At 32.3% G+C, this 15,253-nt stretch overlaps 1 protein-coding gene across 1 annotated transcript; it reads left to right on the top strand.

The window, feature by feature from the left end:
- Positions 1–8,851: 8,851 nt before the first annotated feature.
- Positions 8,852–10,741, top strand: HELRODRAFT_175896 (hypothetical protein; the record flags this gene model as incomplete). The annotated part of the gene is made up of 4 exons (XM_009023263.1): positions 8,852–8,872; positions 9,192–9,301; positions 9,967–10,057; positions 10,637–10,741. 4 exons carry the CDS (start codon positions 8,852–8,854, stop codon positions 10,739–10,741), a joined length of 327 nt encoding a protein of 108 aa, XP_009021511.1.
- Positions 10,742–15,253: the final 4,512 nt, after the last annotated feature.

The following is a 15,253-nucleotide window of genomic DNA, read 5'->3' as shown; positions in this document are numbered from 1 at the left end:
TAATAGAAATTGAATTAGCATTCTAGAGTCTCACGTTGAATTGTTAGTCACTTAACTACATAGCTTGATTATTTTAAGAAATTACGTTTGCAATGAATTTTTAGAATACTTTTCTGTTGTTGAGATTGATACAAAAAATTGAATTTTTCTTTATATTAAAAACATTATTTTATTTTTATTTCTCTAATTTTTTATGCATGTTTTATGCATTACCAAATTTTTGTTTCCATTTGCAACCGTAAAATTGTTTTGTCTGTATGTGTATTTAAAAATTTTCTACTCCAGCTCTCTGTTACGAAATGCGGATTGTTGCCACTTTGTCAAGAAGCATTATGTCTCGGACCGATTTCATACTGTGACAATAATTTCGATGATTTATCAACAGTTCTTTTGCCTGATAGCAAAGTTTTTTTAATTATTTTCATATATTTATATATATATATATATATATATATTACTGTTACCGTTATATAATATAGTACATATAATATATGTATGTATATATATGTATGTATGTATAATAATATATTAATATATGTATTTAGGATTCAGCCTGTCAGATATACAGTTGTTTAGAAAAGTCACAACATTGCTTTATTTTCTATTTAATTTTTTAATTTTTCTTACTGTGAATTTCAGTTTATTATTAATTTTTTTTAACTCATATACAAAATTAGTGTGTATGTTTAAAACTCCGATATAAGAGAGTTTAAAAAAATCATTAATCGGCAGAATTATAATCAAAAGAACAACAAAATAATGATAATATAACTAATAATACTAATAACATCGTACTCTATTATAAAAATCATATGCCTGCCGCCTATAAGCAAGATGAAAAAAATCATGAAAAGAATAATACGGAACAATATAAAAAATGTCAATGAAAACGGTAAAATTAAAATACGAATTTACCGTACAATATTGTACAACATTTACCGTACAACATTATAATAATAACAAGAAAGAACTACAAATTGCAGAATCACTTTTGATTGAACAAAGTTATTCCATTTTAAATATTCAACAAAGGTCCACTGGCGTTCTATCATCCCATAACATTAGAAATCGACGTTTTCGAGACGACACACAAAGAGATACAAAGAACTCATAAAAAACTTTAATTCACACAAAGAGATACAAAGAGCTCGTAAAAACTTTATTAACATATAAACAATGACAGTAACTTATATAAGGACTTAAACAACACGAAAATTAACATTGTGATATGAATTTTCGAGAAAAGCTTTTCTATTTTAAACATCACACAAATTTTGTTTATGAATCAAATAAACTTAATAATCAACTAAAATTCGTCGTAAGAAAGATTGAAAAATTAAACAGAAAATAATTAAGCAACGCTGAAAATGCTGTGACTTTTCTAAACAATAATATATCTATATATATATAATATGTATTATATTTCTTTGTGTAAGTAACACAATGGAACTTAGAGTTCTTTTGTTAAAAATACTATAAATACCAGATGAACAACATATAACAATATCCAAACTCTATTACACTGATGATGGTAAAAGTTACCAAAAAATGCTGTTATGCGCAGAGTCAACGCCAATGTTAAGTAACTTTCCAAAAATAAATTACGCTGAAATTCAGCGGCGCACTTTACTCGTGTATGCGGCGTTGTGCGATTGCCTAATATACAACTAATATACATATATAGTTTTTTATTTATTTATTTCATAGAATACCTATTTTCTTCATAAATAGTCACTTTTTACTGTGTATTGCTGGTTTTTATTTTAAAGGAAAGATAAGAAACCTATTAACGTTATTTTTTTTCTATTTGAAATGTATTGTATACATTTGATATACAAATTATCACTAATGTGAATGTGCAGTTGGTGACGGCAATGGTTGAATTAGTATCAGAGAAAATAGTGTGCTTAAAAAGTTGACTGGGTCCACCCATATTGAAATTAAATGAGGATAAAACACAGGTGATGTTGATTGGAATCAGACAAAAGCTCTCGAAAACTGATTTGGACGCCATGAGATTTGGGTCGGTGATGGTGACATTTTCTGATGTGGTGGAGAATTTGGTTTTTTGGTTGGATAGTACATTAAACATACATCAACATGTGAGTAAGAAGTTTTGCGGTGTACGGTCCAAAGATTTGGAAAAGTTTACCAACAGAAGAGGCTGTCTTTAGAAAGAGAATAAAAGCGCACTTGTGGGGTAAAGCGTTCATGAGAACTTATATAAACTTATATAATATTATATATATAAATATATATATTATTATTTTATATATATATATTATATATTTATTAATTTGGTACCAATCACTTTTTAATTAGTAAAATATTTTTTGAAATCATTCAACAACAACAACACACGTTTAGACGACATTTTTCTCGAGATCGGGGGTTACCGTTTGGCTACCTATGATGAAACCGAAACACCCCTCGACGCCATTCACATCTATCACTCGCCTCAGTATCACGCAACCCCGCTTTCACTCTGTCCTTCTCCACCTGCTCTCTCCATCCCAATCGCGGACGACCTCTTCCTATCACTCCTTCAACCTCGAACTCCAACGCTCGCCTTATCGCGACCTTTTCATCCTTTCTCAACACATTTCCATACCACCGCAATCTCTATCTCCTTATCAATGTCACAATGTCCTCTTTCAGTCCCATCATCGACATCAGCTTTGTACTACTCCTCCTATCCTTCACTTTAACCCCACACATCATCCTCACCATAGCTCTTTCAGCCCTCTGCAGTACACTTTCCTCCTCTCTCCTCAACACCCAACTTTCACCACCATATACCATCGCTGCTCTCACACATGCTTTATATACCCACCCTTTCATCTTCACTGACCATTTCTTTCTACACAATACCTCGCTAAGTTCCCTAAATTTCATCCATCCCACACGAACTCTAGCCGTAACAGCGCTCAAACATCCTCCATCCGCGTTCAGCTTAATCCCTAAATAAACGAAGCTTTCCACTCTTTCATTACAACAACTCAACTCCGTCCTATTAATCTCACCATGAACACATTTCTTACATTTGAACGTGCCTTCCACCTTTTTCAGTGTCCCCCTCACACCACTACATCTCTTATGCACCCACTTCTTACATCCTATACACAATACCGAGTTAGCCTTCACTCTCCTGTCACATACCCCACAGGGGTCTATTTTACTTATCACTCGCTCCCCACCTTCCCCACTCACCATTACCTTCGTCTTACCAATGTTAACTTTTAACCCTTTCTTTTCGATAATACTTTTCCATCTGTCAAATTTAACTGCTATCCGCCATCCAGACTAAATCATCTGCATACAAAATCTCAAATAACAATCCCTCCATTATGTTTCCACACACAACATCCATCACAATTGCAAACAAAAACGGTGATAACACTGATCCCTGATACACTCCTCCCTTAACACTAAAAGCGTTCGACATCCCCCTTCCGACCCTCACCTTTGTCCTCACCCCTTCATACAGCTGCATCACAGCTTTAACAAGTCCCTCATTCACTCCTTTCTTCCTCAACGCCCATTCAATGACCTTCCTCGGTACTCGATCAAAAGCCTTTTCTAGATCCACAAAACACATTACAATCTTCGTTTTTTATTTCTATATTTCTCCTGCAACATTCTCACTATGAACAACGCATCCACCGTTCCCCTACCAGGCATAAACTCACACTACATTTCATTAACTGTCACCATATTTCCCAACCTCTCAAGCACCCTCTCCACTATCTTCATTCCATGCTCTAGCAATTTCACACCCCTATATGACCCACAATCTCTCATCTCTTTTGCCCTTATACAACGGCACCAACACACTGTGTCGCCAATCCTCAGGTATACCTTCATCATCAAACATACTGTTCTCATCATAACTTCAATTACTATCACCACACTCGTTCCGCCGCCACTTCCGAAGCCCCTGTCGCCTTACCTAGTTTCATTCCTCTAACTTCTTTCTCTACTTCCTCCATCGTCATCTTCTCTATGAGTCCGTGTGTGACCGCGGATTCCACATCTCCATCCCACTCATTTTCTTCATTCATCAACCTTTCCATATGGGCTTTCCATACCTGAGCTTTTTTTTCCCCATCTATGCACAACTTGCCAGATGCATCCCAAACATATCCATTCCCTGTAACATCTTTGCTATCCCTCATTGACTGCTTTGCTACTCTGAACATTTTCCTCGAACTCACATCAAATTCCATTTCCTTTATTAACCTATCTGATGCTTTCGTCATTGCAGTTGCCACTGCCCGTTTTGCAACCTTCTTAGCCTTCCTGTACTCAAATTCCGCTTCTCCCGTCATGTCCCTTCTCCACACCCTAAACCTCTTCTTCTTGACCTCCATTTTTTGAAATCATTCGCTATATTCAATTTTTAAATTAAGTTGTTTTTGAATGAGTTGTCTAGCTTTCTTATTTTTTCTTATATTCATTTTATTGCAAAATTTAGTTTTTTTTTATACATGTTGTACAATTACTTTGATTCAAACAAAGTTTTTTATCAAACAAATATTTTCAAAGCAGTTATCAATTTTTTTTTCTAAAATAATTTTTAAAATTATGTAGATCGTTGTTGTTCGAAATTTTGGAGTTTACATTGGAGGTGGTTCTATTGAAGAAGTCTTCTACTTGACATACTGCATGATGAATGCTATTGACATTCAAGTAATTTAGTTTTTTATAGTTTTTTATAAAACTAGAATTTTGGTTTCAACTGAAATCAAATTCGAACTTTCGGCCATCATCCCAAGTTTCGGTCAAAACCGAAGCCATCATCCCAAGTTTCGGTCAAAACCGAAGCCGAAACTTAAATGTTAAAATATTTACCGTACATCGAGACGTAAAACATTTTCAACTTGCCATCAACAAATGTCGAATCAAAAATCTAATAAAAACAAAACACATTAGCAAAATATTTTAATAAATTACAAAGATTTTTAAAGTATACATATCTTTGATGTTCAAAATTGAAAAATCTTAGGTTAGGTTTTTTCCAGGCCGAATTTCCAGGCCGAATTTCCAGGCCGAAAGCTGGATTTGTTTGAATGTGTATGTACGTATGAATGCACGAATTTGTTTGTTGACATGTAAATAAGTGTATATTATTGAGTACATTGTATATATACAAAATGATTTGAATCGTGATAAAATACGATTGTATTGCTTGAACCATCTGATTGATGTTACATCTGAATTATCTTAATTACCAGACATTAAAACCAATCACTACCATTGAGAAATTTGTATTGTAATGTCTGCATTACATGCTTATGTTTTAAAGTATGTTTGCTTGTGTATAATAATATTTACGATAATTGATGTAGAGGCATAAATTCAATTTGTAATAAATTTTAGTTAACTGCTTGTTTTTTATTAATAGGAAAGTAAGTTAGATAAAATGTAACAAATGCACATATCAGGCTCCGACCAGATTTGAGTTAATTTAAATTTGAAAAAATCCAATCTACTTATAATGTATGTAAATTAATGTACACAGCTACTATTTTTAGTTTAAAACACAGATTTTGATAATGAAAAACTTGTTTAAAACCTGTTTAAAAATTCGTGAAAATAAGTTACGGTTTTACCAAACTCTGGCCGATGCCGAATTATTTGGCCGAAACCGAACCTTTGATCGTTATATGTCGTTATCGTTATATATAATTTATTGCATTCAACTTAATTACTACTATTTTTAGTTAAAAACACAAATTTTGATATACACAGTTAAAAAGTTACTATATGGAAAGTGAAAACTCATAAAAATAAGGCCTATTTTAGAAACCAAAACTTCAGCCGCAAAAAATAATTTAGCAGAAACCGAACACTGTCGTTATTTAGCTTTTTATAATTGGTTTCAATTATTTTGACAAAAACGTTGTAATTAGTGTTAATAAATTTTTTTTTGTTCGTAAAATTATTTCTTGTTTTAATATTCAAAATCTTTTCTGAATTTTTTGACGTTGAACTTTCTAAAAATTAAGCTCAACCTTCTTCCATTTGGATTAGACAACATGCATTTTGCATCATATGATACTATGAGTACAGTTAATGAACTTATGAAGCAACATCCAGCTGGTGATCAGCTAAAAAATAGTTCATGGAAAACAGCCGATGTCCAGTTCCAAGGACTTGTCAGACTTCTAGATAATGCTGTACGTTATTTGTATGATTGTTATTAGTTTGTTTGAGTTCGTGATTTTGGAAAAATTTTAAATTTTTTATTTTGTGTTTACCATTATATCTAATTTTTCCTCACACCTTATCGTGAGCCACTTTGTTTCACCTCGATAGGCAATTCGTTCCAAACATCCTAAGCGCTATCCTAACATTTGTTTAACTAAACCACAGTTTGTAGGTCATGATTGTGCCGCACACTGCATGCAATTTCCATGCAGTGTGCAGCACAATCGTGGCCTTGTTACTTAATGAAGGAAATTATCGAAACATTTTTCTGATGCTTCTCTTAAGCAATTAGTGGCACATTATAAAAAGCTATTTAATAATAATAATATGGAAATTTATTTGGAGCTACATGCACCGCTTCTTTAGAGTGGCTTCTGATCCTGTAAGCACAGGTTGAAATGATATTTTTTCAAAGAAAAAGACTCATCAAGGAACATTGTAATATCTCGAGAGGCAGACATCCAAAACGGGTTGGATATAAATATTCAAATAGCCTGTCTAGTATCCGCGGAAAACTTTATGGTATGCATGAGGTTTGTAGACGTATCGCGAATTTTGACGATGTTCGACAGGTTGAAACCGAAAGCCAGAAAAGAATTGGAAAGAGGATGGAAAAACTAAAGCAAAGTGGTTTGTTAAGGAGCAGCCTGGCTGTTTTTATTTTGAAAGATCAGTTGTTTTTTGATATTGCAGATGTTGAAGTACCTGGTACACGTCCCAAAGGCCGTCCAAAGAAGTCCTAGTCGCAAACAATCGAGCAAGACATGAAAGCTCTAAATTTAAATGAAATGGATACAACTGATCGTCTAATTTGGCGCAAAAAGTTGATGGCAAAGAAAACAACGTCCTACCTCGGGAAACCGGGTCTCTGGACGCAAAACGAAGATTGATTAATGTTTAAACATATCAAACATAATGTTTAAACATATCAAAAATTTATAATTTAATTAAAACTTATGAAAAAATTACAACGCATTCTAATGTTGAACCAATTTAAATTTAAATAATCTAGGTTGTTAGAAAATTTGCTATACTAATAGAATAGTCAATGACTGAAAGGTCTTCCTTATGATGTTGTCAGATTAACCAATAATTACAAGTTTCAGAATAGCGCTGGATAGATTTTGACAAATTGAACATTATGTCTAGAAGTGAAGATGTCAAAAGTGGTTATTTGCCCCTTACAAGCTGTGTAATGCCTTCTTGATGAAAAATGCCAAATATGAGATTTTTTTGTAAACATCTTCTACCTTCTATCGTTTTTTTAAATTTCATGGTTATGAAAAAGTTGGAAATTTTTTGTTCTCTTGATGACTGTGCGCATCTTCAAACGTCCAGCAACATCCAACAACGAATCACGACAACACTTTCAATGAAGATTTAGCAACAGTAACCTTAATCGGGTCTACCAGCAATATGATAATGACGATGCTGAGACAATAGTGATAATAACAACAATAATAATAATTTGAATTAATTTCGCGCCTCACAATTTTTACATTGTTGTTGCCACCTTTTTCTTTGGTAAATTTTTCATTTGAATTTCATGTTTCTTTTTCCTATTTATTTGTACATGTTTTTTATATATTAAAACAATAATAATTTAAAATAAATAAATGCACTGACGGTGACGATAACGTCTGCAATAATTTTAATAAAATAGTAATAAAGTAATAATAGTAATATATAGTAATAAATAATTTTGATAATAGTAATAAAGTTTCAATTTTAAGCAGACTTAATTTTGTTGATAAAAATTTAGTATTGAATCGAGAAATACGAATGTAAGTTGATAAACATTAATAAATCAGTGAACTTTTTTACATATTTATAACCGTGGGAATGATCGAAATGCGCTATATTATTTATTATTCAATTATTGTTATCTTAGCTATATTAGTAATCTTTGGATTGTAAACCATACAGTGTAAAAAAGTATTGTATCTATGTTTGTAAAGTCAGTCTGCGTAAGTTGACTGTCAGGTTTCCAAAAAAGAAAGCGAAGTCGTAAATGTGATTTACTTGGAACAGTTTATTATTTCAATTGTTGGTTTCAAATAACCGTTCAACAAGTTTGCGTTTGAAGCAGTTTTGTTCATCTATCGGAAATCTTAAACCTACGAAATAACGAACACTTGACGATCGTTGGAACCTACAACACTGGTGTTGGAAATATAGAGATCTTTGACGTTATAACCCCTGTATTGGTAGTTGCGAGATTCTAGGGTTACAATAATATATATACATATAATGTATAACATATATACAATGTTATAATATTATATAAATATAATATATATAAATATAGTAATATATATATATAATTAGCGATAAGCAGATTGGTGATGATTTGTGAAAAGATTTATTTAAATACCGTTGCCGTTCTGTAAACTACTGATGTTATGAACCTACATAGTTATCCGATTATTTAATTAAGTGGGCCGAAGATATGTGACTCCCAAGTGGTTCTCGCCTATCTTAGTAAAGTTGGCTAACTTCACTGCAGTATATTTTCTAACAATAATATGTAAAAATAATGTCTAGCAAATGTGGCGCATTATTATTACAACAGACACGCGGTGTATATAAATACACGAGAATCAACGCATCAGCCCGAATCAACCCGGTCACCGCAACAGCAATGCTCGGAACGTTAACCACAGTAGGAAATGAAAGAACATCTTTTTGAAATAAAAAGTTTTTTTCATATAACAGTCGACTCGCATATTGATTTTTCAAATCATAAAAAAAAGAATAATATTTTATAGAGCAAAGATACAAGACTGAATAAAAAACTGAACAAAAGACTGCGATTTATGTAAATAAAAACTAGCCGAGGTGTGTGTAGTCAGCTTAACGTCAGCTTGCATCAATCCATTTTATTGGATATTGTATTGTATTAAGATAATAATAACTTTTATTTTAACACTTCTTGAAAGTAAAAAAAATTAATTTTTAAACAAATTACAACTAATTTGTAGGGCTACTCAACTGGCTATATTAGAAATGATTTAAATGATAAAAAAACAGTCAGATCGCACAGCACTACTGAAATTGCTCCTACTCCATTATCTTTCAGCATTGACGGAAGGTTTATATATTTTTTTCAGTTTTTATTAACTTTCGTTTTTTGGTGTTTTAATTTAGTTTTGCCGACACGTTAAAACTGGTTTAAGATAAACAGTCGCTATAATTTCAATTTTTTCTTCTGTTTAAATAGACAAACGCTGCTCGCAGGATTTTATAAAACGTTTTAAAACATCAGACCAAAACCATGACAATGCTTGTCGGTTTCACCAAACTCTTCAGTTGCTAAACTACTGATGACGCAAATGTCGCATTTGTGATCAGTAGTATTTACAACATCTCTTTGTATTTTACGTTTGTTTTTTTTAAACCATTTTTATCGTCATTATTAAATGACCCCAAATGATACAATAATAAACTAATCTTCGTTGGTTAATACGTGAAAGAATATGGTTAAAGACGACAGTGATTTGGCATCATACAGATATGAAATGTGTATGATGCGTTGTTTTCAGGCGTATTCATATACGCTGTGTGTGTTTGTCGTTGACACCTCTGAAGTAAGTGCAAAAGACAAAATGACCTTTATTCTTTGAACCGTTAATATATATATTTATAACTTAACCGGAAAACATCAAGACATGGAAAAACTTTTGGAAAATTATATATATGATTATGTATAACATAAATAACATATATTTATTAACGATATTATTTTTTACAAATAAGACGATCAGCCATTGAAAGAACAGTAACTCCTGTAAGTTTCCTAAGAAATGAATCAGCTGGGCCGGCCAGCAGCAAATCTAGGTTATCTAGAGTATGTGTTAGTTTTAAAATGTTTTGGGTTTTTTTTTAACTTTCTTTACTATTTAATTATTTGAATTTTGTATTATTTTTTTTTATATTAGATCGATCACGTTTTTAGTTATCATAATTTAAACAAAGCCAGCTTCTTGATACATTGTTAATCTTCTCCCTACTATAAAACCTCTTTATTGTAAAGCATAGTCCAGTGAGTTTGCAGAATGTCACAACAATAACTATGGTCCAGGATTTCAACATTTCACTGTGTTTTGACATTTCATGTTTCAATGGTTATAATTCCTACTGTTGGTTTAAATGCTGTCTAATTTGTACTCTTAATGTACTCTTAATGCTGTCTAATTTGTACTCTTAATGTACAGCTTATTCAACTTGCAAAAAAAATTTAGCAAAGTAAAAAAGGATTTTTAATTTTACGAAATATGTTTGTACTAAATCACCAAAGCATCATTATCAGAATTTTTAACTGAACCTCATACCTACATATATCATTCATATCAACATATACCAAAAAAAATATAGACCCATTTACAAGTTACATTGAAATTATTTGAAGCTTAATAAATAAATCCAGAGGGCCTTAACGGGTCTAAGTTTCATATGGAGAGAAGGCAGGAGTATTCTATTTGGTTCAACCAACTTAGGAAATTTAATGGTCTCAAAGCTGAAGGCAAATTAGGATATGATAAATTTTTTTTATTCTTGTTAAAACCTTTGGTGTTTACCATGCAGAAGTAACAATCGTCTGGTGATTTTTGGGTTTACGCCAAATCATTGGAATTCCAAAACATCAAGAATTTTCAAACCTCTTCCCCAACTTCTTAGTCCTTCTACACATGTCCTTTATACAATTAGGTGTCCATGGTTTTTCTTGATCACCTAATATTAAAGTATGCATGATAAATCTTTTTCACAAATCTATTGATAGATTTGATAAAAAGCCTTTGCTTCTTCTACAAATATAAAAAAACGAATTTTGAGAATTCAAACAACATCTCGAACTTGTAGCCGGTAATCGGAAAAAACATCACCTGGATAAAAAGTCACCCCAAAAAAGTTAGAGGACAAAACATCACCTGGATAAAAATTCACCCGGAAAAAACATCACCCAGATAAAACATCACCATGAAAAAACTTCACCCGGAAAAAACATCACCCAATCCGATTAAAAACTAAAATTATTACTGTTATTAATCTATCATATGATTCTCTTTAATGTATTTTTAAATGCTGTGTTTTTTTTATTTCAATTTTTATTCCTATTTTATTTTCTTGACGGAGGTGGTTTATTTTGCTAGTTTAGTTTGAGCGCAATTGAATTTGGGAAACTGCTCTACATAAATGTATTTTGATTGATTTGATTGATTGATAAAATTACTAATAAAAGATGCATTGTATAATTGTAAACAGGAGAAATCATTGCAAATTAAGTATTAAAAACAGAGTTTTTAAATGTAATCGTAATCTCTTTTAAGTAGTATGGTATGTCCTATCGCTTGTAAAGCTATGGGTATGGTAACAAACTCATTATTCAGATCGTTGCAAATGTTTCGCAATCTTCGTTGATGGTTAATTGTGTGTTGAGATGTTTTTTTCAAGGTTGGTCGACCTTCTTGAAGTTGATTAAATGCATTGATATTCATCGATCTGTCTAACTGGAAAGCTCTCAGTAAGGTCCAAATTGACGGGTTAGAATGGCCCACTAAACTCCTAAAAGAACTGTTCCAGCCTTCGCAAATATTGTTTGTTCGAGCATTCCCACTAACTGTTATTTCATTCATGTTCCAAAGTTCAGGGGGAAATACTGGTGGTGTCCTCCTCAAAAGTATGGTGAGTGGATTATTGCCGGGCACTATTCTTAATTTTCCACGACAATAAAATTCATCAAAATAATTGACAAATTTTCTTATGTCGTCATCATTATTTGGGATGTTATTTAACAAATAAATTATCCCTTCTTCCACATCTTGGATTCGTAGAAAGGCGAGCCCATCGACCATTCCTACAAAGTGTCTTATGTTTTCATTTTGCTTATAAGTCGCACTTAATCCAAGTTCATTAATTTTCCTCCAGGAACTTTGTGTCAGATGAAAAAAACATGCTTTAATCTGAACGTGGTGACCAAACACGTCTTGAATTCCTCTCCGGGGGGCAATTTCGAAATCAATCATAACATCAGTTGGTTGTAATGTTAATTGATGTCTCTGTGCAACATCCTTCAAAGCTCTGAATAATTCTTCATAGCTTTGTTGAGTTTTGGTTGTCATTAAAACATAAACGCATGTTATGTACAAATCATCTCTCGTTTGGATGCGAATTATGTAAATTTGATGAAAAATCCTTGGGCATAACGAAAAATTTCCATCCATGAACCATCTAAAAACATTTAAAATAATTATTATATATTGAAAAATAATATTATTATATATTAATATAATATATTATCTAGCAACATATATTTATATCGGTAGTTATATACCTTGAATGAGTTGAAAGAATCGTTAGCTGGTTCAAACATGAATACAAAATCAAACGATTTTCTGAATTTATTCCATTATCGTACATGAGGAACGGCGTGTCACTTGTGCTACTAATTGTTTTAAAATCGTCCGGAATATTCAAATCTGTCGCAGATTCAGGTTCTTTTGGAAAATGTTTTCTTTTTTGATATCTAAGTCTCCTTGTCATGTGGTCTTTTGAAGTTAATTTTCTTTTGACATCTTCATTCATGCTGACCAATTCTGATGCGTATACGTGTGTTGGTTTCGACGTTGACACTAAACATGCAGCTTGTTTCATCCTGTTGATTACTTTGAGTTTTTCAATTTCTGATTCACTCGATGGATGTGTATGAGGTGTGACACTTAATACTGCATTCATCTACAAAACAGAACAATATTGATAAAAACGCATTACAAACAACACCATAAAATACATTTATTTATGAGGTCTTTATTATCTTGTAACATAGAAAAATATGAAAACATTTATTGAAATAAAGGTAGTTAATATTGTTAATTACTAAGTTTAATTAACTTATATTTGTAATTTTTACAATTTAAATAAAATAAAGATTTACTCACTTCTAAGTTTGTGACAACCGATCCATTGCATTTCAATGAACTATGTTTGCTGCATAGCCATCTTACTGTTGTTTTTTTGTTATTTTTTTTGTTGAAGGCGTACCCATTATAGCAAAGTTGCAAACCACCTTTGTTGTTTCTAATAAATTCCATGATAACAGTTAAATTAGTATAAATGAGGAGCTATATTACAAAACCAGACACATTTTTTTTGCCAAAAATGAGTTATGATATTTATCTGATAGCTTATTGAAATGTCTACAATACCCACTCATCAAACTTGTCTAAATTAAACAAATTCAATGGGAAATTCAATAGCAAAGTTCTACATTTGCTGCAAAACCAAACAAATTTTTGAGACTATTTTAACAAAAGCAGACAAATCCTACAGCCAATCAAACGACGTCAAGGCGGTAATTAGTGCACCAAATTATTGTGCGCAGCAAATAATTCTATTTAAAAAAAGTTTTTAAATTTTTAAATAGAATATAAATTGGAGACGCTTGTCATCGATTGTAAAAGTTTTATATTTTATATTAAATTTTGTCATGTATTATTCAGGTGATGTTTTATCCGGGTGATTTTTTATCCGGGTGATTTTTTATCCGGGTGATTTTTTATCCGGGTGATGTTTTTTCTCTGCATTTTTAGCAGGTGAACTTTTATCCGGGTGATGTTTTTTCCTACCACCCTTGTAGCCATGTTAAATCATATGAGTAGAAATTTCAATGCTAAATAATGAATTTATTTTAATTAAATGGACAGGCCTAGATATTGATGATATAAGCAATTCCATATACATATTAGTGTGTCTGTATACAATATTATGTGAGTAATGAATATATAGCAAATACATGCTCAAATATATTAGATTATATCATTGAAATATCCGACGTTATCTGGATTATGTAATGTATTTCGGTTATGTGATGTTATAACCCATTTTTTGGAATTACGTAAAAACTGTACGTGATAGTAAAAAATGGATTACAAATTTGAAATCCGCACACTGAAATCTATTAGAAATATCTGATATCAGGCACACCAGTGTTATTATTAAAAATAACTTTCTTCACTACAAGCTTTGCAAACAGCTTTTTTACGTTTACAACACAATGCTAGTTTTATTGATTTTACAATTTATTTCATCTTACACCGTAACCTTTTTTCTAAAATTTTATTGGAAATATTTGTAGATGGTTGTGTGGTTTTTTGCTAGCAAAGTTTTTTATAAGCTCAAAAAGAAATTTTTACTTGAATATACAACTTATTTCAATCAATCAATCTTCGTTTTGCGTCCAGAGACCCGGTTCCCCGAGGTAGGACGTTGTTTTCTTTGCCATCAACTTTTTGCGCCAAATTAGACGATCAATTGTATCCATTTCATTTAAATTTAGAGCTTTCATGTCTTGCTCGATTGTTCGCGACCAGGACTTCTTTGGACGGCCTTTGGGACGTGTGCCAGGTACTTCAACATTTGCAAGAGAAGTTATGGCACTGTTTCCACTTCATTTGACATAACCAAACCACCGCAGACGGTGTTGCCGGCATTCATCATCTAAACCAGCACGACGCAAGATTTCGGTAGATTTGATGTGGTCCTTCAGACTAATTCGTTGCATCCATCGGAGCATTTTTATGTCGGTTCGTTGAAGTTGTTGTTACAGTTTGGTTGTCATTGGGCATGTTTCTGCACCATATAACAACACCGGACGTATAAAGTCTTGATTGTAGTGACAGTGGGATGTCACGCCGCATCAATATAGAGGCAGGAGATGCCATTTATTCCAGGCTGCACGTATGCGTGCTCGAACGGCAGCTTCCTCTAGATATTGAAACGATGTGACTTTTTCTACCTTAATGGCTTCAAATACAGTGCTATTTCGAATTTGATGTTGTGGATTGATGCAAGCAGGACAAACAAATTAGACACTTTAGATAAATTACCAATTATTTTTAAACAACGTTTGTGACACCACTGGTTACACTGGTTACATTGATTCAATTGTTACCTACACCAGCTACAAACTGAACAGGGCCATTGTCCTGTAGCTGTGGATTGGATGGGTTCACCAGTGTTCAGTCCTTTGGTTTTGCTGATGTTGACC

Source organism: Helobdella robusta, assembly GCF_000326865.2.
Source record: "Helobdella robusta unplaced genomic scaffold HELROscaffold_35, whole genome shotgun sequence".
In the NCBI taxonomy this organism is placed as follows: Eukaryota; Metazoa; Annelida; class Clitellata; order Rhynchobdellida; family Glossiphoniidae; genus Helobdella; species Helobdella robusta.
The sequence above is the reverse complement of the archived record's forward strand: the minus strand, read 5'-3'. Positions and strand labels throughout refer to the sequence as shown.